The 23,978-nt window shown below is 36.3% G+C and overlaps 1 protein-coding gene across 1 annotated transcript in view; it reads right to left on the minus strand.

The window, feature by feature from the left end:
- Positions 1–9,754: 9,754 nt before the first annotated feature.
- Positions 9,755–23,978, minus strand: part of LOC109057900 (ERC protein 2-like) — a 44,984-nt gene continuing 30,760 nt past the window's right edge. Inside the window, 10 exon segments of the mRNA XM_042766756.1 lie at positions 9,755–11,558; positions 12,345–12,537; positions 12,649–12,712; positions 13,785–14,324; positions 17,011–17,158; positions 17,305–17,465; positions 17,615–17,735; positions 18,186–18,197; positions 20,995–21,117; positions 23,127–23,329. Coding sequence (XP_042622690.1) covers positions 12,686–12,712; positions 13,785–14,324; positions 17,011–17,158; positions 17,305–17,465; positions 17,615–17,735; positions 18,186–18,197; positions 20,995–21,117; positions 23,127–23,329 — 1,335 coding nt within the window. The 3' untranslated portion in view covers positions 9,755–11,558; positions 12,345–12,537; positions 12,649–12,685.

The raw sequence follows: 23,978 nt of genomic DNA on the forward strand, positions 1-23,978 counted from the left end.
TAGACACACAGAGAGAGAGAGAGAGAGAGAGAGAGAGAGAGAGAGAGAGAGAGAGAGAGGAGGGGGCAGCATAAAAATATAGTAGCCTACACCAGACCCACAGCAGTCTAAAAATAAACGCTGTTATTTGAGAAGCGCTGTGACGTGCTGCTGCTGCGCTGCTTTTGTGCGTCCATGACTGAAGAAACTAGAAACACAAACAGTGGCCCGAAAGTTACCTGCTAGTCAGGTATAATGAATCTAAATAATAATTCTTCCACTTTAACTCGTGCATTTTAAAAAGCAGACTCAAGTGTCATAACACAGATAAGTTACAGAATGAGTCTAAACTGAAACAGGTGGAATGTGTTAGGTAATTGAAATACAAAAAACAAAAAATACATATAATACAAAAAATATATAAATACAACACACACACACACACACACACACACACACACACGTATACTTAGGGAGGGACTACAGATAAAATGTGGGTAAATAGCTTAGTGAGACTATGGCGAAGACTTTCTATTCATGGACCAGTTTATCACCATTGAAGGACTGTCATGCTACGTCACCAGGACCTTATTAATGTTAATGAGTCATACCTTTAACATTTACCAGTCGACATTTGCTCGAATATCCTAAGCAATATTTATGAAGCACGCCTTCGCCATAATAGCGTTTGTCATTTTCCCGTCAGCAGTGCACAGGCGGATCTGTTGCGTGTATGATTGCGTACTGAACCCGATCAGCCAAAACTAGAAAAGAGCTGGTTTTACTGACAGCCTAACCATCACCCTCTCGTCTGTGAGTATTTATTTTGAGTTAGCACATTCAGGTTGCCTGATAACCCTCACCTCCCTTCCCAATATAAACCAAAACCATAACTAAAAACTTTCAACTTTATACGCACACTGCAACTTAAATACTAATAAAATAAGCAAAAATAATAGAATTAAACTAACACAGTCTGACAATAAACAAGAACAAATTGTACAATGTACAATAATGTAATGTAAAATTAGAACATTTAAAGTCATTTTTTTAACAGAATTTTAAATCGTTATCACAACTCATAAGCATGGATCAATTAAAATTAAGCTAAGATCTAAAAATTATAATTCATAAAAGCTGTGGCTTAATTTAATTAACGTAAACTAAGTAAGTTAATACACCTTAAATACTCTATTAACACAATTCATTTTTAATATAATATAACATGCATGATAATTTTACTGCTTTAGAAAAGAATATCACACCTTTTTTGTTGGATTTTGAAAATTAAATTATTATTATTATTTTTTTTTTAAAGCCATCACATGTCATTCTAACAGTAAACTTTGTGGAAAGGGGGGTTTGAAGCACTCAGCATCAGTGTGAGAGTAATGTCACCCTCAAGGATGTTGTTCCTGTCTGCTGTGCTCTGCGTGGCCCTTTTTCATCTAATTTTGGGTCAGAACTGCTCGGAGCACTGTAAAGCATGCGGGGGTCCAGAGAAAGACCAATGTCTTCAGTGCCACACCGGATTCATCCTGCATGACAACCTGTGTGTGGGTGAGTGAGATGAACAGACTGGATGCTTCATTCACCTCATGGTCCATTTCATTCTGAAGTTCACTTCTACACTCTTACGCTGATAGATATTGATGAATGTGGTATTGATCTGTATCAGTGTCCCGACAACACGTACTGCTTCAACACCCATGGCTCTTATGAATGCAAAGGTCAGTGTGATTTACCCTCAACACATGGATCACCAGAACAACACATTTTACACATGCACTTCATATGATTATGAAGGTATAATACTGTATAAATGTTGTTTTATTATTTATCAGGATGTGATAAGGGCTGTGTTGGCTGTATGGGTGCAGGACCGGCCCGCTGTAGGAAATGTGCTGCTGGTTACAGATCATCAGGCATGAGATGCATAGGTGAGTTATTCCAGATATGTATTGTGTAGGTTTTCAACCTTTGTAGTATAAAATATGGCTAGTTGTAATGATTTTTAAAAATGTAATATGTTCTAGAAAAGCTTTGCTAATGTTCTAATTAAGTTACTGTATGAAAACATTATTTCTGAATGGTCTCTGAACCTTTAATTTAAAAATTAATTAATTAATTAAATTAAATTATTTTTTATTATTATTATTAATTTTTTATTTATTTTTTGGTTATGTAAATGTTAAGCGAATATTCCATTTGATCATTTCACAAACATTATGGAAACGTCATACAGTGCCCTCCATAAGCAACCCATAGACATCACCAGACTCTTGGTCTTATGCTTTGAAATGCTTTTCCCCAGCCTTTAATGCAGCCAGCTCCAACTGTTGCTTGTTTTGGGGAGTTTCTGTCTTTAGTCTCCTCTTCAGCTGGTGAAATTAATGTTCAATTGGATTTAAATCTGGAGATTTATTTGTGCATTCTAAGACTTTACATTTCTTTGCCCTGATAAAGTCCTTGACTGAACTGGCAGGGTGTTTTGGGTCATTGTTGTGATCCAATATGAAATGCTTTCTAATGAGTTTGGTGGCATTTTCTTGAATATTGGTAGCCAAGATGATTTTGCACCCTTCCAAATTCATTCTGCTACTGCCATCATACATTAAGTCATCATTAAAATGAAGAGGTCCTGTTCTAGAGACACCCATGCATGCATATGCCATGAGATCACCTCCACCAAGCTTTACAGATGAGGTTGTATGCTTAGGATCATTTGCAGTTCCCTTTTTTCTCCACACTTTTGCTTTCCAATCACTTAGATAAAGGTTAATCTCTGTCTCATCGGTCCATCAACTCAGTTCCAAAACTCTACTGGCTCACATTTGTGAAGAATCTTGACTTTCTATATCTTTGGTGCTGATCAGAGGTTTGCATCTTGCTGTGGGGCTTCTGTAATTCTGTGTCAAATTCTCCTGCAGACTGTAGATTGACAGAGCATCACCCCAGCTTTCTGGAGCTTGTTGGTGATTTTACAGACATGTATTTTAGGGTTCATTTTCACAGCTTTTATGATTTGTCTGTCATGTCGCCGGTAGTTTCCAAACTCTTGATTTCTCCATGCCCTTTGTTTTTCCTATAGTTCTAACTGACTTCCTCTTTTCTTTTAGCATCCACATTGCTTGCTTTTCTTTCAGAGTCGGCTTCCTCGTCTTCATCCTAGTTTGTGTGTGTTATCATCGAATGCAAGACTTAGAATGCAGAAGCAATGGATATAACTGATAAGACACATTCCCTTCTTTTAATATCTGAAGAATTAATGCAACAGGACACAGCTGAACACTTATAAAGACCTGTGAGGCAACTGTTCCAATACTTATGCTCACATCAGATAGGGAGATGTGCTGAGTGCTGATCTTCTTAGCTGGTAAAACATCTTTGTGTTGAATCACTCAATAATAAAATGTGACATTCTGTAGTTTTGTCTCATATTCATATTTTAATCATATTTACAGATTTCTTGACTCCACAGCAAACAGAACAATTTTGTCTTTACTGTTCCAATACTTATGGAGGGCACTGTATGTTTGTCATTTAGAAGTAACTTTGCCAGATTGTTAGCCAATGTTCTGAGATTGTTCACTAATAGCTGAGTAAAAGCAATGCAGGCTGTAGACAGAAGGAAGTATTTTAGGTAATTTGAGAACAGATATCTTGAATGTTTTTGTCAGCTGAAAATGTGTCATGGGGATTCTTGTTGGCTGAATTATGCAGTCACTGGCCTGACAAACATTAGCATTCTAAATGTAAAAATGAACAGAATTTTGTTTGTTGTTTTGTTCAGAATGTTGTTTTTAAAGTTATTTTGTTTTGTTTACTTTTGTAAATCCCATCTTAGACTTTTGTTTAACTGAATAACTGTAGAAAAGTTGCTTAATCTTGATCGCCATACTATTTAAAACTGGACTAATTAATTTAAAATATATTATAGCTTGTTTGGGAATTGCTGCTGTTCTAACAAGCTACTAAACACACATGAACAGAAAATTAATCTCTTATGTAATGACACAAATTAGATCTTCTGCATGAGATGGTTCCATCTTGTGGCTATAAGAAGCATTTCCACCAAGAATGTTAACAGCAATTATTTTTTTTTTAACTAATTCAATTTTTTTCCCAATAAATATATTGTTATTATTTTAAATATTTTGTATTTTGCAAACAAACAAAAAATGTTTCTTTGTTTTATAATTGTAGCTGTTTATCTGTCTTATCTCTCTATCTCATTTGTTTCATTTGCATTTCATGTATATTTGGTCTGCAGACCAGAAATTACAGCTATATTTTGTTTCTACTGCAGATATCGATGAGTGTGCCGAGGAGGTGTTGGCCTGTCCTGGTGTCAATGTGTTCTGTGTGAATACAGAGGGCTCTTTTCACTGTCAGTGTAAGGTGGGTTTCACACGCAAAGGTGACACCTGTGAGAGGAGCCAGACAGCAGGTGAGCTGGAACACATCATTTCAGTTTCATTCTCACACATATTAAATAAGAGAGTCTGTGTTCAAGTGTTATTTTAGTATCGAGTATTCATATTTTTATTTTGTTTTTTTATTTTTAATTTTAGTAGTTTTATTGTTGTTTTGTTATTTTTATTAGTTGTTTGAAATATATATCTATATATTTTTAATTCATTTTATTTCAAGTTAAGTTAAAATAAATGAAAGTGGCAAGTAGTTTAAATAAAATGTTGAAGTTTTTTTTTAATATATAATTTTATATTTTTATTTGAGTTAACGTTTATTACAAGTAATCAAAATGTATTTTTCTAATGGTTTGAGTTTACTTAACTATAAAACCCTTCAAGCACTTGAAACGCTGAATCACATTTGTCCCAAAGGACACAAGTTGCAGTTTTGTATTACTCAGTATATTGTGCTTGTTGCATAATATGAGAGAAATGATTCAAGTTTTGTTCTTGAGTTGCTAAACGTGTTCTGCAGCTTTATTGTCTTGAGAGGCAACATGCTATTAAACGAAAGTAAAACGTAAACATTTCTGTATAAAATTCATCAGTGCATGTTATTATGTTTATATATATATATATATATATATATATACATATATATATATATATATATATTATATATATATATATATATATATATATATATATATATATATTATATTTTTTTTTTTTTTTTTTTTTTTTTTTTTTTTTTTTCTGAAATATTGTTCATCTTCACCTCTCAAAATTTGAAGGGATATTAGCTGTAGGTATAACACTGTTCTACTAACATGTTTGACACAATAACCAAGGCATTTTAACAAAAACCTTTATGTAGTGTAAAACTGTGGTCAAAATCAGAGAACAGTAACCACTGTAGCACAAGATTACAACAAGATTACAACTAAAATTTTGGAGGGTTTCAGCTGTCAGAAATTAGTAGGAATTGTAGAGGCAACTGCTTTGAATGAATTCAGCACATCTGCGGCCGCAGGACATCACTATAGTTTCTCACACTGTGCTGGTGTCATCTTGGTCCACTTAATTTCCACTCTCTTCCACAGTTCAGTGACTGTAGTGGGTTTCTTAACCATAACTTTTTGGACAAGGATTTTCCAGAAATTTTTAGTTGGGTTTAGTTCAGGACTCTGGGCTGGTCATTTCATTATTTCAGTGTTCGTAGCTTCAAGGAGCTGCTTTACCTGTTTTGCAGTGTGACAGGAGTATTGTCTTGCATGAAAATTACAAGCTGATTGGGAGATGCTTGCAGGGAAGGTACCACATGATGCTGAAGGAGGTTCTGATAAATATTTGCATTCATCCTGCCATGTAGCTGTATAAGAGGTCCGACTCCTGCTGCAGAAAACATCCCCCAAACCATGACCCTTCCTCCTCCAGCTTTCACTGACCTCTTTACACACTCGGGGTTCAGTCTTTCCCCAGTTTGAGGCCACACTAAAGTGAACTTTGATAGTCCAAACAAAATCAAACCTTCTCTCACAACTAAATTAAACTTTAATATCATTCTCATTATCCTGTCTTCTCGTGCATTTGTCTTACCTGGACGATCAGGCTTTTTGGGGGACTTGAATGAACTAGAGTCGTTGTAAAGCTGCAATATTCTTGAAATCACAGATTTGGTATGACCAGATTCTCTTGCAGTGGCTGAAAGGGTCATCCCTTTGGCTTTCATCTGGACAACCACCTGTCGCAGCTGTATTTAGTCAACTTAGAGCAACCCGCCATCTTGCAAATTGGAGGAATGCAAGACGCAATACCAAGCAATACCAGTTAAATAGGATTTGTCATATAATTAAAGAAATTAACACCAGGTGCCAGATTAATACCAATAACTTGGCAGTATCTGTAAGTGTTCTCTAATTTCGATCCCCAAAAAGCTGTAGGAAATTGTAGGTTATTCTCTCATTTTGGTCTCCACTGTGTGTGTGAATATATATATATATGGCTGGGTACTGGCTCTCTGATGATAGATTCCATCTTGAAGGGGAGATAAATGCAAAGGGTATATTTATGAAGTCTGCTGCTTTTCGAGCTGGGCCATTCCTTATACAAAGATATGACAGTTTGCTCACACAAATGGCCCAATGAAACTGCTATTAGCAACATTTTTGTGAGGTATTCAAAAATAAAGCAATAAGCCACAAGAACCCATCCATTACAATGATTTATAAAGGATGTTCTCACAGTAACACATGGGCTACAACTGGCTTATTGCTTTCATAAAATGTATTCTTATTTCACTTATTATGTGAGTATATTAGGAATCAGTTCTTAATGAATATTAATTTGGGCACTGTGAGGGCCTTAAAGAATATCCATCTGATGTAATTTGTTATTGTAGTCTTTGTGTTTTTAGTAGTGTTCAAATGGTCTACATACTGTATGCTATAGAATTTTTTTTGTGAGTGTACATAATGTTTAAAAGTTTGGTGTTGATAAGTTTTTTTTAAATGTCTCTCCTGCTCATCAAGGCTGCATTTATTTGATTAAAAATACAGTAAAAACAGTAATGTTGTGGAATATTACAATTTAAAAAACTGTTGTCTATTTTAATATATTGTAAAATGTGATTTATTTCAGTGACGCAAAGCTGTATTTTCAGCATCATTACTCCAGTCTTCAGGGTCACATGATCCTTCAGACATCATTCTAATATGACTGTGTTGCTCAAGAAACCTTCCTTATTAAAGTTGGAAACTGTTGTTACTAATATTTAAATGTAAATCATTTTTAAAATTTTAATGAATATTTTTGTGGAAAGGGTGATTACATTTTTCCAAGATTTTTTAATGCAGAGAAGAAAAAACAAACAAACAACAACAGCAGCATTTATTTGTATTTTTTATTTTTGGTCATCCTTCCTATCCCTTTAGATCATCTTAATGTAACCTGGCTAAATAAAAACATTAAATATCTATATCTATATCTATATCTAAATCTATATCTATATCTATATCTATATCTATATCTATATCTATCTTTATGAACTTACTGACCCAAACAGTTGCATGTAATGTAATAGCAATATAAAATGTTTTTTATGAGGACACTGTAAAACACTCATTGGGCTTCAACTAATAAACTTTTATTTGTTTTTAAATGAAACAGAGCATAACTCAGAAAGAAAATCACTCTTATGGATATAAACAAGCCGACTGACACTCAAGAATAGTTGAGGGGATTACAACACGTACAATAGTAAATATCAGGGAGGTTGAGGACTCAGAGTAAAGCCCAACAGGATTTAAAAACATTGAACATGACACAGATTTCACACCGAACACCCCAGTCACGCCTCCTAGGCTCTCGCTCCACTTATTTTCTCCAACACGCACACAGCATTCATACCCTGTAACAATCCTATTTGCATACACAGACACAATCATGCAAGCATATCCCACACTCTTTAGCATCTCAGATCTGCACCCCGAAAACATGCGAACGCTTTTATTTTGTTGCACAGGCAATCCACTGGCAGTAGGTGGGAAGATGTGGGTGAGGACACACCATTCTCAAACACATTACACCATCATGATGCCAATGCATCTCATCCGTGATGACTGATGCAACATGGGAAAATGAACCCCACGTTCACACGGTATCATTCAACATGCTGACACTCACACTGGACTTTTGCACTGCTGTACAGAAAAACAAATTTAAACTAATTTCATGTACAAATTTTACATTCCAAAACTGACATATTCAAAAAAGCATGAACCATAAAAAACATAACACAAATAAATATCTTAAAAAAGTAAAAACCAAAGGTTTTTATTTTTTTATTTTTAGAATTATACTATTTATTTTCTGGCATTTGTCACAGTGGTTTGTATCATCCAGAGATTTGTATTTTTTGACATCATGAAATAAAAGAAACAATGCAACAGGCACACGACAAATATAAATATAAAGACAAATCTTAATTTTTCTTCTCTTTATTTCGGACCTTTGCTCAAACCAGGCCCTTTGACATACGTTATAGTTTTAAAGACCCAACAGGCCTGAAACTTCTTTCTTTCTTACATTATTAATAATTTCTCTAGATCTATTAGACCTTTAGTCTAATATAAGTCTTCACCACAGCTCAGAGTTGGCACATAATGTACATAATCATGCATCACCACATAAGTCAACATTTCTCTTTTTTTTCTTTGTTCTATATAATATATCTCATCCCAAGGCAGGAGATTACCCTCCTACTTCAAGTATTCAATATGTAAGGTCCTGAAGGTGGAGGACTGTAATATGTCTCCGAGAAGGTAAAGTCTAACGTCTTTTTTTGTCCTCTTGCTTTCCCTAATAGTACAATTATAGACTTGCACAACAGACAGACAGACATAAATATTAGTATATAGGATCAAACACTCTTCTGGTGTTTGAAACTGGACTCAGAAACATCCAAGACGGAGCAGTATTCACACGGTGGACATTTTCTGGATCTGTGTTCAACCACAACAGTAAAATGTTCAAGAAAGAAACAGGAGCACAGCGACAATGATGCGTTCACGTCATGACAGAATTACCGTGACGTTTCTGACTTCTAACCTATTCTTGCAACATATTCATAACAACCAAAATCTTAATGTTAAAGCAACTCTATGTACGTTTTTTCCAGCAACAAATGCATGTGAACAGCTATCTACTAAATTCCACTCACTTAACTGTTAACTCCAAAATCACAGAAATACACAAAACTACATACAGTTGCTTTAAATTAGTTTCATGTGATTTTATTACAGCCTTAGTTGCACAATGCACTTTCTTTGTTCATCAAGATTTGAGTTTTGGCATAAAAATGAATAATTTCTGAGCTCAAAGATACAAACTTCTTAGAACAGAATCTTTTAAATGTGATTATTCTGACACTATGTGAATGCAGCTTACAGATGGTGTTCTAGAACAGAGAAAACTGAGGTTCTGGAACTAATGTGAAGGTGCCGGAATATCGAGAACTTGAAATGCAACATGGAAGCATGGACAGGTTGTTTTAACAGTCAGATCTTGGCTATATTTTATGCTTCACTTAAGTCCTAATGTGAACTTCACAACTACAGACAACAGCAGTGAAATGACACAAGACAATGCAAGACTGTAAGTGTTAACATATCCCAGTCATCTCAATGTAATCCTTCACTTGAAACTATGTTGATGTTTCTTAAAGAGATAGTCCACCCCAAAATGAAAATTGTCATTTACTTCTCCCTTTGCCGTTCCAAACCTGTATGAATTTCTTTCTTCTGCTGAATGTTGGTAAGCAAACAGTTTTGGTTCCCTTTGACTTTCATTATATTTTTTGACCATACAATGGAAGTCACTGGGAACCAAAATTGTTCCACAGAGGAAAGCCAGTCATACATATTTGGAACGACATTAGGGTGAGTAAATGATGACAGAATTTTTATTTTTGGGTGGACTATCCCTTTAGACGCATTCACAATGACAGCGCTGCAACATCCTCAAGTCACCAAAACCCACTGACAATTAACTACAGTTCGCTTTCAGTGTGAACAGAGCTTAAAGGGATAGTTCACCTTCAGTTGCTGGTCCCCATTGACTTGCGTAGTGTTTTTCTTTCCATACTATGGAAGTCAGTGGGGAACAGCAACTAAAGGTTAATTATCTCTTTAACCCTCAAGTAAGTTTCAGTCCACTGCACTGCAAAAGTTTACTTCAGATTTCATTGCTGTTTGATCTTTTGTTCTTTTTGTGAGGTGCAAAATATTCTACACAACACTTTTTCTAGCTGAAGATCCTGCATCCTGTTCTTTTTTTTGCATAGACCCCAGTGCCAAGATCTTGTAATGAGAGCACTGTGAGGGCCAAACAGACAATGATAACACACACGACTCAAACACACCAAAAAAAAAATGTTTCCTTTGAATTCTGACACAATAGTCTGACCACAGTAGACACACTTTATTTAGCTAGTATTTCTCTATCTATATATCTACTATCTATTTATAAATAGGCACTCACCACCATGTTGAGACGTTACGAGAATTTGGCGGTAGCTCTGCCAATACATGGTGGGGCGGTTCGTTAAAGGAGAAGGACATTCCCTTTATGGGACACACAGGTTTGACTGGCCTTGTCAACAAATTCATCAATGCTACAACCTGCAGCAGTAGCTTGGGAGAACATCTCAATTTTCTTCCGAAAAAACTTGGCGCCATGGATGCAGGGAGTGTGACGGATCAGCTGATGTCCAAAATGACCGTAGCCATGGCTGTCTCCATCTCTTTTGGGCCTGAGCACCAGTTGAAGCACCATTAGAAATGTTCCCTGTTGTAAGGGATGGAGGTGCATAGGTGTATGAGAGCTTACAGAGAGCTCACATGCAGACCAGGCTTGGGGATTGGAGCGGAGCACGAGCAAAAAGAAAGGTCAAATTCTGGTTAGCATGGTGTATGTTAAGTGCGTTATAATCTGTGAGACGAACGAACTCTGCATAGAGTAGACTACCTCTGAGGATCAACTGAGGTAACGCTAAAGACGTGACAGATACTACCTCTATAACGTTCAATATACACTAAAAAAACAATGATGAAGACTAAATGTGGCACAGGTGTGCATATCGTTGTGTATACGCAAACCGAAGTACATGTATGTATAGCACATATAATAAAACCTAAAGAATCGAAGGCAGGCAACAGTTGCCCTTTAAGGTTTAAACTGCATATGCAGATGTGATCATAAGAAATGGTTAAAAATGAAATCATTAGGATGGCATTATTTTACATTGATTACATAAAAAAAAAACAAAAAAAAACAAACAAAAAAAAAACGGAGAAATGAACAAGGCTGACAGAATCAAGGCTTGAATGTGCGCAGGCTGACTTGTTGCCTCATTGAAGAGGTGGAGCTAGATGAGAGTGGGCGAGGCAATGCTGAGAAGGGGTGGGGCCAGTTGGATGCATGCACTGGTTGCATGTGGAAACCATGGCAACAAGGAGCAGCTGCAGTTTCTCATCTAGTGTTGACTGAGCTTGGAGAGTCTTCAAGGCAAATGTCTTTAGAAAAAGAACTGCACCAGGAAGTGATTGTTTTTCTGTTCAGTCCAGACCTCCTCTCCATATATATATTTTTTTATCATCTGAAAAACTACAACAACAAAATGGAATATTTATCTTTAAGAGAGAAACAATGTCTATGTTTCTGAAAGAAGCTCTTAATAAGGCTACAATTATTTAATCAAACATTAAATACAGTAATATTGTGAAATATTATTACAATTTAAATTAACTGTTTTTTTATTTAAATGTATTTAAAAATGTAATTTATTCATGTGATCCAAAGCTGAATTGCCAGCATCTTACACCAATCTTCAACGTCACATGATCCTTCAAAAAATCATTCTAATGTGTTGATTTGCTGCTCAAGAAACATTTCTTATTATTATCAATGTTGCATTTTTGAAGAAACAATGAAATATATATATATATATATATTTATTTATTTATTTTTTTTTTTTTTGAAACACTCATATATTTTTTAGGATTCTTTAATGAACAGAAAGTAAAAAAAAAAAAAAAAAACTCAAAATCATTTATAACATTATAAATTGGCACTTTTAATTAATTGAATGTATCCTTGTTGAATAAAATTTTTCTTAAAAAAAATAACTTTTCTTTTTTAACTATTGTCACTTTTGATCAATAGAATGCTATATGCTATATATATTAATTTCTTTAAAATATTAACAGCAAGTAACTTTTGAATAATTGAATGTGCAATTGGAGAATATATACATTTATTTATTATATTTATTTCAATTACATTTTTATCAATCTTACTGACCAAACCAATAGTGTACTGTATGATATGTAATTTGTAAATTTAAAAATAAAGCAAATAAAGAGTTATAGTACTTCTGTTGATAGTATTTACCTGCTCAGGTGGTCATCTCCAGCTTTGGCCCTCCCACTCACACTAATGCTCCGCCTCTTTCCTTAATGCATGAAAATAAGTGGGGCCCCATCCAAAAGAATGCATCTGACTGTAGGTAAAGACTGGCCAAGTGAACAATGTAGAATTTCATCTGTATGGCATGGCTGTGCTCCTCCTTTAGTGACCGAATTGTCTGCGAACATAATAAGAAAAACAATCATCAACCAACTGTTTGGCAAATCACGTTTTTTCTACAAAATCTCATTTTAAACCAGAAAACTGACATCAGTCATCGAGATCTCACCCCATAAAACAACATCATTGCTTTGGTTTGGAAATAGTTATGCCCAAATTCCTTCTTCATCATCCTTTGAGCCCAAAATATATCCAGATATCCAGAGGTCAGCATGAAATGAGGAGAATTAGATGAGTTAAAGGTATTTAGATTAGGAAATTTAGTGATTGTATTACAGTGAGCAACAGGTAGATTATATAGAAGTCCACTATTTTTGGAATCGGCACCACAAAATTTGTAAGAAACAAGTAATGAACCACAAAAAATCCATAACACATACAAACACTCCAAAATAGAAAAATTCTCACAAACAACCACCCACTCCCGCTCCCACAGGATTCTGTCCCGCATTCGCAGAAATATATTATCTTGCCCCACTCCCGACCGCAACATTCATGTTTTGTCCCACTCCCACCCACAAAAGCTTGCATAAAAGTATTCAAAATAGATTTTTTTCAGTACAACCACTAAATTTACATGAAAGTTTCATTTGGCCTAGCCACAATGAATCACATCATACAAGCTAAACAACATAAAAAAACCAAGCAAAACCAACCACAATCTCCCAAATACATCTCTTTTCATAACAAAAAAAAAGCAAAGAGCGCTCTGTTTATAATCACTAAAAAGCTGACATCTCAGTTCATCGCGGTCTCACAAATCTGTTATAACACAATGAATATAAGCACAAGAAATCTTTCATAATGTCTACACTTCGTGTGTTAGGATCAGAGGATTCGTGAACACGCAAATTTCAGCACTACACAAAACTCCGGCATTTTTATATTAGTTGTTCTTGTTGCTTTTGTGCAATAAATGAATAACGATTTATTTGTTTTCAGATATTTCTATTTTGCGGGAGTCCCGTGAATCATTTTATTCTCCCACATCCCACACACATGGGTGTCTACCCGCCCGCACTCGCCCATCAAGTCTTGTCCCGCGCCGCACTCTGTTGCGTTGGGTCCCGCGGGTCTCGCGGTAATCCCGCGGGAGTGCAGGTCTCTACTGCAAAGGTTATGGAAACAGTCATATGATGAACAGCAGGAAGTAGGAAAAACAAATATACACTAATTTGGCTTATTAGTTAGATTAGAATAGGTGGAGACACAAGCTTTGTAGTATAGTCAAGTTAACGTACAAACCTGGTCTGGGGCAGATCGGTGTCCGGGATGAGGTGGTCCACGGCCTGGACCCCGATGGTGTGGTGGAGGATGTCGGGGGTGTGGGCCCTGCAGGCCGGGGTGCGGGAGGTGATGGGGGTGCTGCTGTTGGTGTGGCATTGGCTGAGGGTGGGGGCCCTGCTGAGGTGGAGGTCCGTGGGGGTGCTGCTGCGGAGGGACCCCGGGATGTGGATGTTGAGGGTGGGGTGGTTGGGGTCTAGGTGGGTGCTGGTGTGGGCCAGGCTGTTGAGGGTGCTGGGGGTGTTGCGGGTGGGGGTATTGAGGCTGGGGTGGCTGCTGTGGGTGCTGCGGGTGTTGAGGGTGGTGGTGGGGGGGCTGTGGGTGTTGGGGATGGGGTGCGTGTGGGTAAGGGGGCTGGTGGGGGTGTTGGGGCTGCGTGTACGGCGGCTGGGGTTGGGGTTGAGGATGAAGGGGTGGAGGTTGCATGTGGGGAGGTGGAGCGTGAGGGTGAAAATGGTCATCCTCGTAGTTGTCGGCAATCAATTTCATCCTGCTCTGTGTCTAATTGGACAAAAAGAATACACAAGAAACATATTTTTTATATAGATTCTCAGATGTTCACAGAATGGAAAAGAAATCTCTAAATGGCTTCTACAAATGTAATCAGTTTGCTTTTACTCAATTTTCAGGAGTCAATGAAGCACAGACCCCCAGAAAAGTTATAGAGATAAAATAGAGATATACAATATACAAAAATAGAGATGCACAATACTGTATATCAGCTACATTTTTGTCAGTTTATTGGCTGATATTGGATATTTAATTGTTGCTGGCAATTTTCAGAGTTAGATAACTTGCGCAATCCTCTGGAAATAACTTAAAGGTATTGTAACTGATTATAGCAAAGGATAATTCGAAAATTAGAAAATACTGTATATTAGCACTGCATGACTGGAAAAAACTGAAATTGTGATATTTTTTTTTTTCTGCAATATACAGTATATAGATTTAAAAAATGCCAAGATGGTGCCGGTGTGTTTGGCTGGCCATCTGGTACCTGTTTTTTTTGTTTTTGTTTTGTCTCATTTGTGTCCCAAGACGCCACCGCTGTCTTGGTTTATGAGAGTCTTATATGCTCATTAACATCAGAAACACTGGATATACAGTTTGAGCAAGAACTTGAAGGACCATGCTTACACCTTCCTCCAGTCCTGTCTCAACAAGTTCTCAAAGTTCTCAACAATGTTTTGCTAACTGTAGACTCTGGTGATGCTGCAGTTTTGGTGTTAATAGACCTTAGTGCAGCCTTTGACACCACAGACCATGAAATTCTTATTGCACGACTTGAACGGTTTATAGGGACTCATGGCACTGTTTAAGTCCTATCTTACCAATAGGAGCTTTTCAGGTACCCTGGGTGAATTTACATCATTGTCTGCCTCTTTTATATGTGGGATCCCTCAGGGATCCATTCTGGGACTCATTTTGTTTTCATTGTACATGCTTCCAATTGTGTCTATTTTTAGTAAACACAGAATATCGTTTCATTGTTATGCTGATGATACGCAAATATATCTACCAGTAAAAAAGGAAGGCAACTCCTTATGGCATCTTCTTACTTGCTTAAAGGACTTGAAAACATGGTTGGCTGTGAATTTTCTGCACCTAAATGAATGTAAAACTGAGAATATTGTTTTTTCACCCTCCAATGTATCTGGGTCAACTAATATTAATTTAGGGCCTTTATCTATTTATGGTAAATTCATAGTAAAAATGTAAGTGTAATTTTTGATGTCGACTTGAAATTTGACGAACAGGTTATTGGTGTTGTCTGATCAGTTTTTTTTTTTTTTTTTCAATTGAGAAAATTGACAAAGGTCAAGCCATTTTTATCCTTTTGTGATTTTGAAAGGCTGATGCATGCTTCTCACCTGGACTACTGTAATTCCCTGTATGTAGGGATTAGTCAGTCCACATTGTGAAGATTATAGATTGTCCAGAATGCTGCTGGTAGATTGTTGACAGGTTCTCAGAAATGGGATCATATTACTCCCATTTTGTCATCTTTAAAATTGGTTACCGGTCTGTTATAGGATTGATTTTTAAAATCTTTAAACGGCCTTGCACCATCTTATCTTTCTGATTTGTTACAACCTTTCTTACCATTAAGATCACTCAGGTCCTCTGACCAGAAACTCCTGATTGTTCCTAGGTCGAGACGTAAACTGTGAAGGGACCGTGCATTTGCAGTGTCTGCCCCAAAGCTTTTGAACAGTTTGCCTTGGCACATAAGAACTGCCTCCACATTTTTTCTCATTTAAGTCTCTTTTAAAGACTCATCTCTTCACCCAGGCTTTTCTGCAGAATGCTGCTCAGTGATTTGTTGTTGGAACCTCATTGTTTTTTATGCTGATTGGTTTGATGTTCATGCTGTATAACAGATGTGTGTATTGTATGTTTATTTATGTTTTAGAATCTGTACAGCACATTGGTCAACCTACTGTTGTTTTCAATTGTGCTTTAGAAATAAATTGCCTTGCCTTAAAAAAAAATATTCCAAATTCACACTACATATGACCCATTCAGTATGACTCTGAATTAATAATTATTATGATTTTGTTATTGTCATTAAATATAATATTATAAATATATTGCAATAAAGCTATTGTACTGTAACATTTAAATTTTACCAAATAAAAAAATTTCTATAGTGCACTGTAAAATTACAAAACTAATATTTACATGTTTTTTATTTATTTTATTTTTTAAACAGTTAACCATTTTAGAGTGAAGCACACCACAGTACATTTACATGCGTGCAGCTCATAATACCATGTTTTTGTAAATAAACACTGTGCTGCGCTTTACTCTGAAATATCAGGACATATTATTTATTTAAATAAATCAGTGTCTGTCTTAATATATATTACAACCCTACTATATATTTCCTTTAGCAGATTTCAAAATTAATATTTTTCCATATTTCATTCAGTACAATTTAATGGTGTGAGGCCTAAATTCACTTGTAACATACAACCAATTAATTAGATTTTTTATTGTTTTATGTCCTTTTTTAAACTGAAATCATACAGCTCTACAATATTGTACATTTCACATACTGTATACTGACCACAAGATAATAATTATCAACTTTCAACATCTGTGAAAAATGTATAATATCTTTACTCTACAATATCTTAATACTAGGTGTAGTTAAATGGGTTCCTTAGTAGAGAAATTGACTGACCTGCTGTTTGAGCTGATGCATCAGTCTGTCTTTCTCTCGTTTCAGGGCCAGCACCTCCTCTTGTGTCTTCTTCTTATTGGAGGAGGACAGCTCTAGCAAAGCAATGTTAGCATCCTTCTCACTGATAGCAGCAAGCAGAGCCTGTTGTCTACGGGGAACAGACAGTCTGAGATATGTATGCATGTACACTGAGCAGCTTTCAAGAAAAGGAACACAGACTAAAGACATCATAGAGATCAAATATTGAAGGTTGTGTTGTATGAAAGAACAGAGTCTGATTGCAAAGATTCTTACTTCATCTCCAAGATTTCCTCGAGCTGTTTTCTGCGCTCCTGTCGGAGGTTGGTCAGATGGCCATCTCTCTCAGCCAGAGACTGTTGGGTGGAGGACAGACGCTGCTTAGTGGCTTCCAACTCCTGCCTCGTCTTCTCCAAAACATTCATCAGCTCCTCCATCTGTGAAATAAAGAAAAATGTGGGCAAGACAATAAAACCTTTTGTTTTTCTTGTTTCTATTTATTAATGTAGAAATTGAATTCTTGTTTTAACTTTCTGTAGAAATTTAAAGCCACCAATAAAACAAAACAAAAAAACACCCCACAAACCTTTGGGTTGTCCATTGGATTATCCTTGCGTTGATCTTGCAAGATATTCCCAGGGCCTTTCTTGTCCATCTGAGGACCAAGCTTGATGCCTGGGCCTTTTTTATTTTGATCCTTTGTTTGCCTTACAAAACATACAGAGTTTCACCTGAATATCTGAATTTGATAGCAATCACAGACAACATGACTTTATATGTCGTTTTGCTTCTCAAGTTAATGTTTCTTGTTTTAAGAATGTTTTAGAAAATTATACTGGAAAAACTGTAATAGATTTCAATGCATCCACTCAAAAGATATAATTTGTTTGCAAAAGCCAGTTGGTTTTCATTATATTATTTAATTATATTCTGACTGAGTGTGTTTTAAGTGTCCAAATACAATTTTGGGGTCACTGTATGTGTGATTATTAAGTGCATTAACAACACAACACAACACAACATCACATCATGAAATATGACTCACAACCATGACAACAAAAGGAAAGATACAGTTATTTTTCTAACATCATATTAACAAAACACGCTTGGTTATTGCACAGAAGGGAGGGTGAACACCTGAGGAACAACCAACTTACCTGGGCGCAAGACTGACGGTGGGGAGGAAGGATACAGGAAGGGCAGGAGCGGGAAGGAAGAGAAGCCACAACACAGCAAACAAGAAGGAAAGGAGAAATAAAGCTTAAGAATTTATTGAAACAAAGTAGAATACAGCTAGAAAGAGTCAAATGAGAAACTAGGAGCGCATTAGAATGGCTCAGCAAGGCAGGATGCACAACACTATCATCTCAAATCATCACTTTCAGTGGATAAGCCACTGAGTCCAGATCTGCAGGGGCCCGTGAGAGTGCTAGCATGCAGCAACTCAACCAGCTGGGCCGCAGTGAGGGATCGCACGGGGTGGCAAACAGGGCAAGAGCGCTCAGGCATGAGGGTGCAAACCTACTTGAGGAACACTGGACCCTACCTAAAGCACCCGGCTCATTCAGAGCAAAACAGAGCCTGAAATGCTGCAGAACGTCTCATGTAGACCGATGAGACGGCCGCTTTGAGGGGATTTCGCAGGCTGAGGTGGGAGGGGATGGAGAGGATCATTCAGAAGAGTGAGAGGGAAGGGAGGAGAGATCGTGTTAGGAAGCAGAAAGATGCCATGTGATGTGAAATGAGTGTTCAAGGGTCAGGAAAAGGGCTCTGCTTATTGTCAGAGCCCTCGTATGCCAGCAACACCAAGCGGCAAGAATAGAGATCACTGAAGCATTTGTGCAAAGTAGAGTAACAACTGCAGAACAAGTTAACTTGTCATACAAGCAGGGTGGAATAAAATACACCAAGATTCCTGAAAATGGCATTAGTTAACAGATCGATGTGAAAACCACTGTATAATTTAAAGTATCATTTTAAGAATAGTTCACATAAAAATGAAATTAATGTCATCATTTACTGATCCGTATGTAGTTTTGAACATGCATGATTTTTTTCTTCTTCAATAGAACACACAGGAGGTGTGATTTATTGGTTTTTTTTTTTTTTTAGTAAATATTGACTTGAATATAATCTAATCCTCACACTATGACTTAAGAAGACTTGGAATATAATGCACAAGCCATACGTACAAACTATTGATATTGCATATCAGTGGTGACTTTTTGTCATTTTTTGGAGTTCAACAGGATTCATTCTCATTCACTTTCTGACAGAACATTCTGTCCAAAGGTCCGTTCACACCAATAACAAAGAAAAATAATTATAACAATATTAGCGTCCACACCAACAGAGGATGATGTTCAGTTTATAATAAGCTGCAGGTTTGTTGTCTGCCACTTTAAATGCTCGAGTTCTTTAAAGCAGGATGGATTCTGATTGGCTGTCAGTGATTTTAATCAATCACCAACTTGACAAAAATTATCCTGAAAGTGATTCCAACTATATTTTTCCTCCGTGTCATTATCGTTATAGCTGTGGTGTGAACATCCCTATTCTCTATAAAAACAGAATTATTTATTTATTGTTATAATTATTAAAACTTCACATTTATAGTTATTTTTGTTGGTATGAACAGCCCTCAAATTCTCCTTTTGTATTTCATGGAAGAAAGAAAATCAGCTTGATGAAATGAGGGTGAGTAATTAATGACAGAATTTTTATTTTTTAAGTGAACCGTCCCTTTAATCTTGGTGTAATTTTAGAGAATGACAAGTCAACACATCTACATGTTGCCATGCCAACATCAACACAACAGATATTTCAAGTGTGCAGTTATCACAGATATGACACTATGTGAAAGAAAATTATTGTGCTGAACCTGAGGAACCATTTCGATTTGATTTTTCACATTCTATATTTACTATACCAGAAACAAAAATGAATTTAAAAAAAAAAAAAATCTTATAGAACAGATATAATCATAAAAGGAAAACTTGCACTCTGTTTAATGTACACATTAGCACAGTTCCAAAGCCTAGTGAGTTTCCTACCTAGAGGCAACATAGTTTAGGTACCACTCCCAAAAGGAAGTCTGCAGACAGCAATATATAAGATATGTACTGTAGTTATGGCCAAAATCTAAGGTAGCATTAAATGTATTCGTTATCATTTATACAAAAGTTTGGGGTTCTGCAAGATTTTTTAACGTTTATGGAAAAAATCTCTTATGCTCACCAAGGCTCCATTTATTTGATCAAAAAATTCAGTAAACAGTAATACTGTGAAAAAAAATGTAATGTTTATGTGAATATATTATAAAATGTAATTTATTCCTGTGATGGTAAAGCTGAATTTTTCCTTGTCAGTGTCACGTGATGCTGATTTGCTGCTCAAGAAACATTATTACTAATGCTGAAAAAAGCTGCTTAATATTTTTGTGGAAACTGTGGAAAACATTTTTTTCAGTATTTTTTGATCAATATAAAGATCAAAAGAAGAGCATTGTAGTACAGAACAGTAGTACAGAACATGCAGTATCAGACTCTCTTCAAATGTATCAAATGTTAGCATTATACAGATTTCATGAGCACTGCTTTTTTATGACTGAATTGCTGCCCGCTAAGATACTTTAAAAAATAATAAAAAGAATCAACCACTTATGAGGCTCCATCTTGGCTAGGATGATGCCTATGTAGACATTAAACAGTGAGGCATCTCACTAGGGCTTGGAAGAGAGCCCCACACATGCACAAGAAACAGCATACACAACCACAAAACACATTATACACACATATTATTTTCTGAGCTGCTTCAGTCCACGGATTTTTACATCAGTATTTCTTTGTAAGAAAAACCAGTATATGAGAGACAGCCGTGCAACGGGGGCATCAAGCAGGCACACAACAGTTGCAGTTGCAGACAGATAAATGCAGCCGAGCCGTGGTGCCAGTACAGAGCACTCACTTTCCCAGGAAGTCCCACACCATGCCCCCAATCTGCTGGGGGGCAGCGGACACAGAGGGGGAAGGGTCAGAGGGGGCTCTGCCACCAGGGCGGGGCACGGGGCGGGCAGCGGTGGGAGGGGGACTGGGCAACAGTGAAGAGGGTAGGAGTTATGAAGTTATGGATGGAGGTTTATGGATGGAGGTAACACGAAAGAAGATGGCAGATAGATAGATAGATAGATAGACAGATAGATAGATCGATAGATCGATAGATAGATAGATAGATAGATAGATAGATAGATAGATAGATAGATAGATAGATAGATAGATATTAATACAATGTTAAATTTCAATTGATTAAATACAGGAATTGAGGAGCCAATGAGAGAAATGCACAAAAGATGGATAGGAAAAACAAAAGGATGGACAAGAAATTAGTGTTTTATGATGGAAGATGAAGAAACATGGAAGAACAGAAGGAAGAGAAGGAGGTCGGAAAAAGAGAAAGACCAAAAGACAGAACAGAGAAAGAGTTGGCGAGACGGTAAAAAAAACAGAACAGAAAAAAACACAGTTAATCAAACCATATTAACACTAAAGCATGAGCATGTCAACCGAGAAAAAGCAACGAGACTTTGAGCGAGAGCTAAAGAACCTAGAAGGAACTGAACTTACTGTTTGATTCTCTATTCCTAGGGCTGTTCACACTGACAGGAATTTTATTAATAAAAGGGAAAAAGTGCATATAAAGTGCATATAAAGTGCAAAAATGCGTCATAAATGCATAAATCAAACTCACTTGGAATGCTGTTCATTTCTACTATGGCTAGTCGATCTTTTGCATTATATATATATATATATATATATATATATATATATATATATATATATATATATATGTATGTATATTTCATTAGAAATTAGACATATTTAGTATTATCCACTAACTGTATTACTGCTTATTTGCATGAAATTGAACCATTCATCACTTTGTTGTGTCATATCTCAATCAATTACAGTCACCTTGAAATTGCTGTTAGTGTGAACATCCATTTCAGAGGATGTACAACCTGAACGTATGACTAGCAATGGACCTGATAACTTAGATGAACTACTCAACAATTAAACATAAGAATTTAGAAGAAGAGTATAGAGATATGAAGGCAGTTGTATATGAACATGCCAAAACGCACACAGATCTGTCGGGAATAGCAGTCATCACAGCATATGAAGAGAAGGCAATTCACAACCACTAAACAAGAGCTCAATATCAATATTCAGAACATGTCAGAAACACACAGAATACTGATGACCTCATGAATGCATGATTTCAGGAAACAGCATAAATATTTGCAATCATCATCATATTTCATCTCTAGGAGACGACCAGCTCTGAGAGCACAAAACAGCCCTTGACATCAGCATTTTGATGTTATACCCCAGAAGAATTTGATATTAAGTACAGTAGAAACTGATGAGACCGATGCTGTCAAAGCCACCTGAGCTATCAGCACAACGAGAGATCAGTCCTGATGCTGCATTATGAAACTCATGCAGGCATCATAAATAATTTTCAGCTCATCAAATCTTGAATTCCAATATTTACACTACAAAGGAATGTTTGGACATGTTTATTCATTGTCTATTAATACTACTTTTAACATTTTAGAAAAACATTAAAATAACACAAATGTAAGTTTTATCCCGTAGTGGAATCACCATCACACTACATGGCCAAAATTTTAATATTTAAATATTTTATTTTGTAAAGAAATGCTTGCATAATAATCTGGCCAAACTCATTTAATTATTATTATTATTATTTTTTTTTTTTTACTTTTTAAAAAATAACTATGCATTTATTGTATTGTACTGTATGCACATATGTATGCATTACATGCATTAAATAAAATTATTTTGTAATGCATTCATACAGCATATACTACAATAAATGTACAGTCACAAATTATGTTTTCTAAAAAACTAATTTCAAGTATTTTAGTATAAGTATTAGATCAAATCCTTTTTAAAATCATAAAAATGCACGCGGGAAAAAAACAACAACTTTAACTGGTAGTGCCAATGTGATTTAAATGCTCAACATCACACTTCCGAAAGCATTTAGAAAGCAAACAAGTGGCCTTTTCTCACCTTTCCAGTTCTGCGATCTTCTTATCCTTGTCGTTTTTCTCTGTCTCCACCTCTCTCAGAATCTCCAGTAACCTCTCGACCTCGGCCTGGGATTTGCTGGACTCTTCTTTGTAGAAAGACACCTCCTTTTCCAGAAGTTTAACCCGGTCCACATACTCAGGGTTCCCTCGTGAGCTTTGCTGCACCTCCACTTCATGAGCCTTCTGTATGAGGATGATTGGAATGCATCACCATAGAAACCAGTTAAAAACCCAGTCTCAGTTAATCAAAATCAATTCATGAAGAAACATTCCCAGTTTTATAACCAACACATTCACCAGTATTGCAGACTAGAGGGCTCTTTGGCTCCACAAAGCGGATAATTAGCCAAGCTTTAAATGCATAAATCCCAAAAATTAAATGTGCTTCTTTGGCTTGTTGCAGTTAAAACTAAATATAGCAGATCATGTCATACTGTAAAACTGAGGAAGCTGCGTAATTTTCTTTGCAATATTCAAATGCAGCCTTGCTCCATTATTAAAACACTGTAAGCACTCTGAAACACAACATACATCTGCACGTTGAAAAATGAATGCACAATGGATCACACACACAATACAAAATCTAAGAAAGCGATAACATGATAATAATGTGGTCATAAAACCAAAAGTTGCAACAGATCAAAGCTGACACAGCAGATTCTCAAAATGTTCACATTACACCAGAGGAATTAAACTCACAAGACAGAGGAACATGCAACACAACATGCAAATGTGGATTTTAGCTCCATGGTTCAGTGGTTAGGTTCTTTGCAATGCGTTTGCCTTCAGACATATGCGTGTTCAATTATCTGGGTATTAACTTCAAGGAAAC

This window comes from Cyprinus carpio, chromosome A11, assembly GCF_018340385.1.
Source record: "Cyprinus carpio isolate SPL01 chromosome A11, ASM1834038v1, whole genome shotgun sequence".
In the NCBI taxonomy this organism is placed as follows: domain Eukaryota; kingdom Metazoa; phylum Chordata; class Actinopteri; order Cypriniformes; family Cyprinidae; genus Cyprinus; species Cyprinus carpio.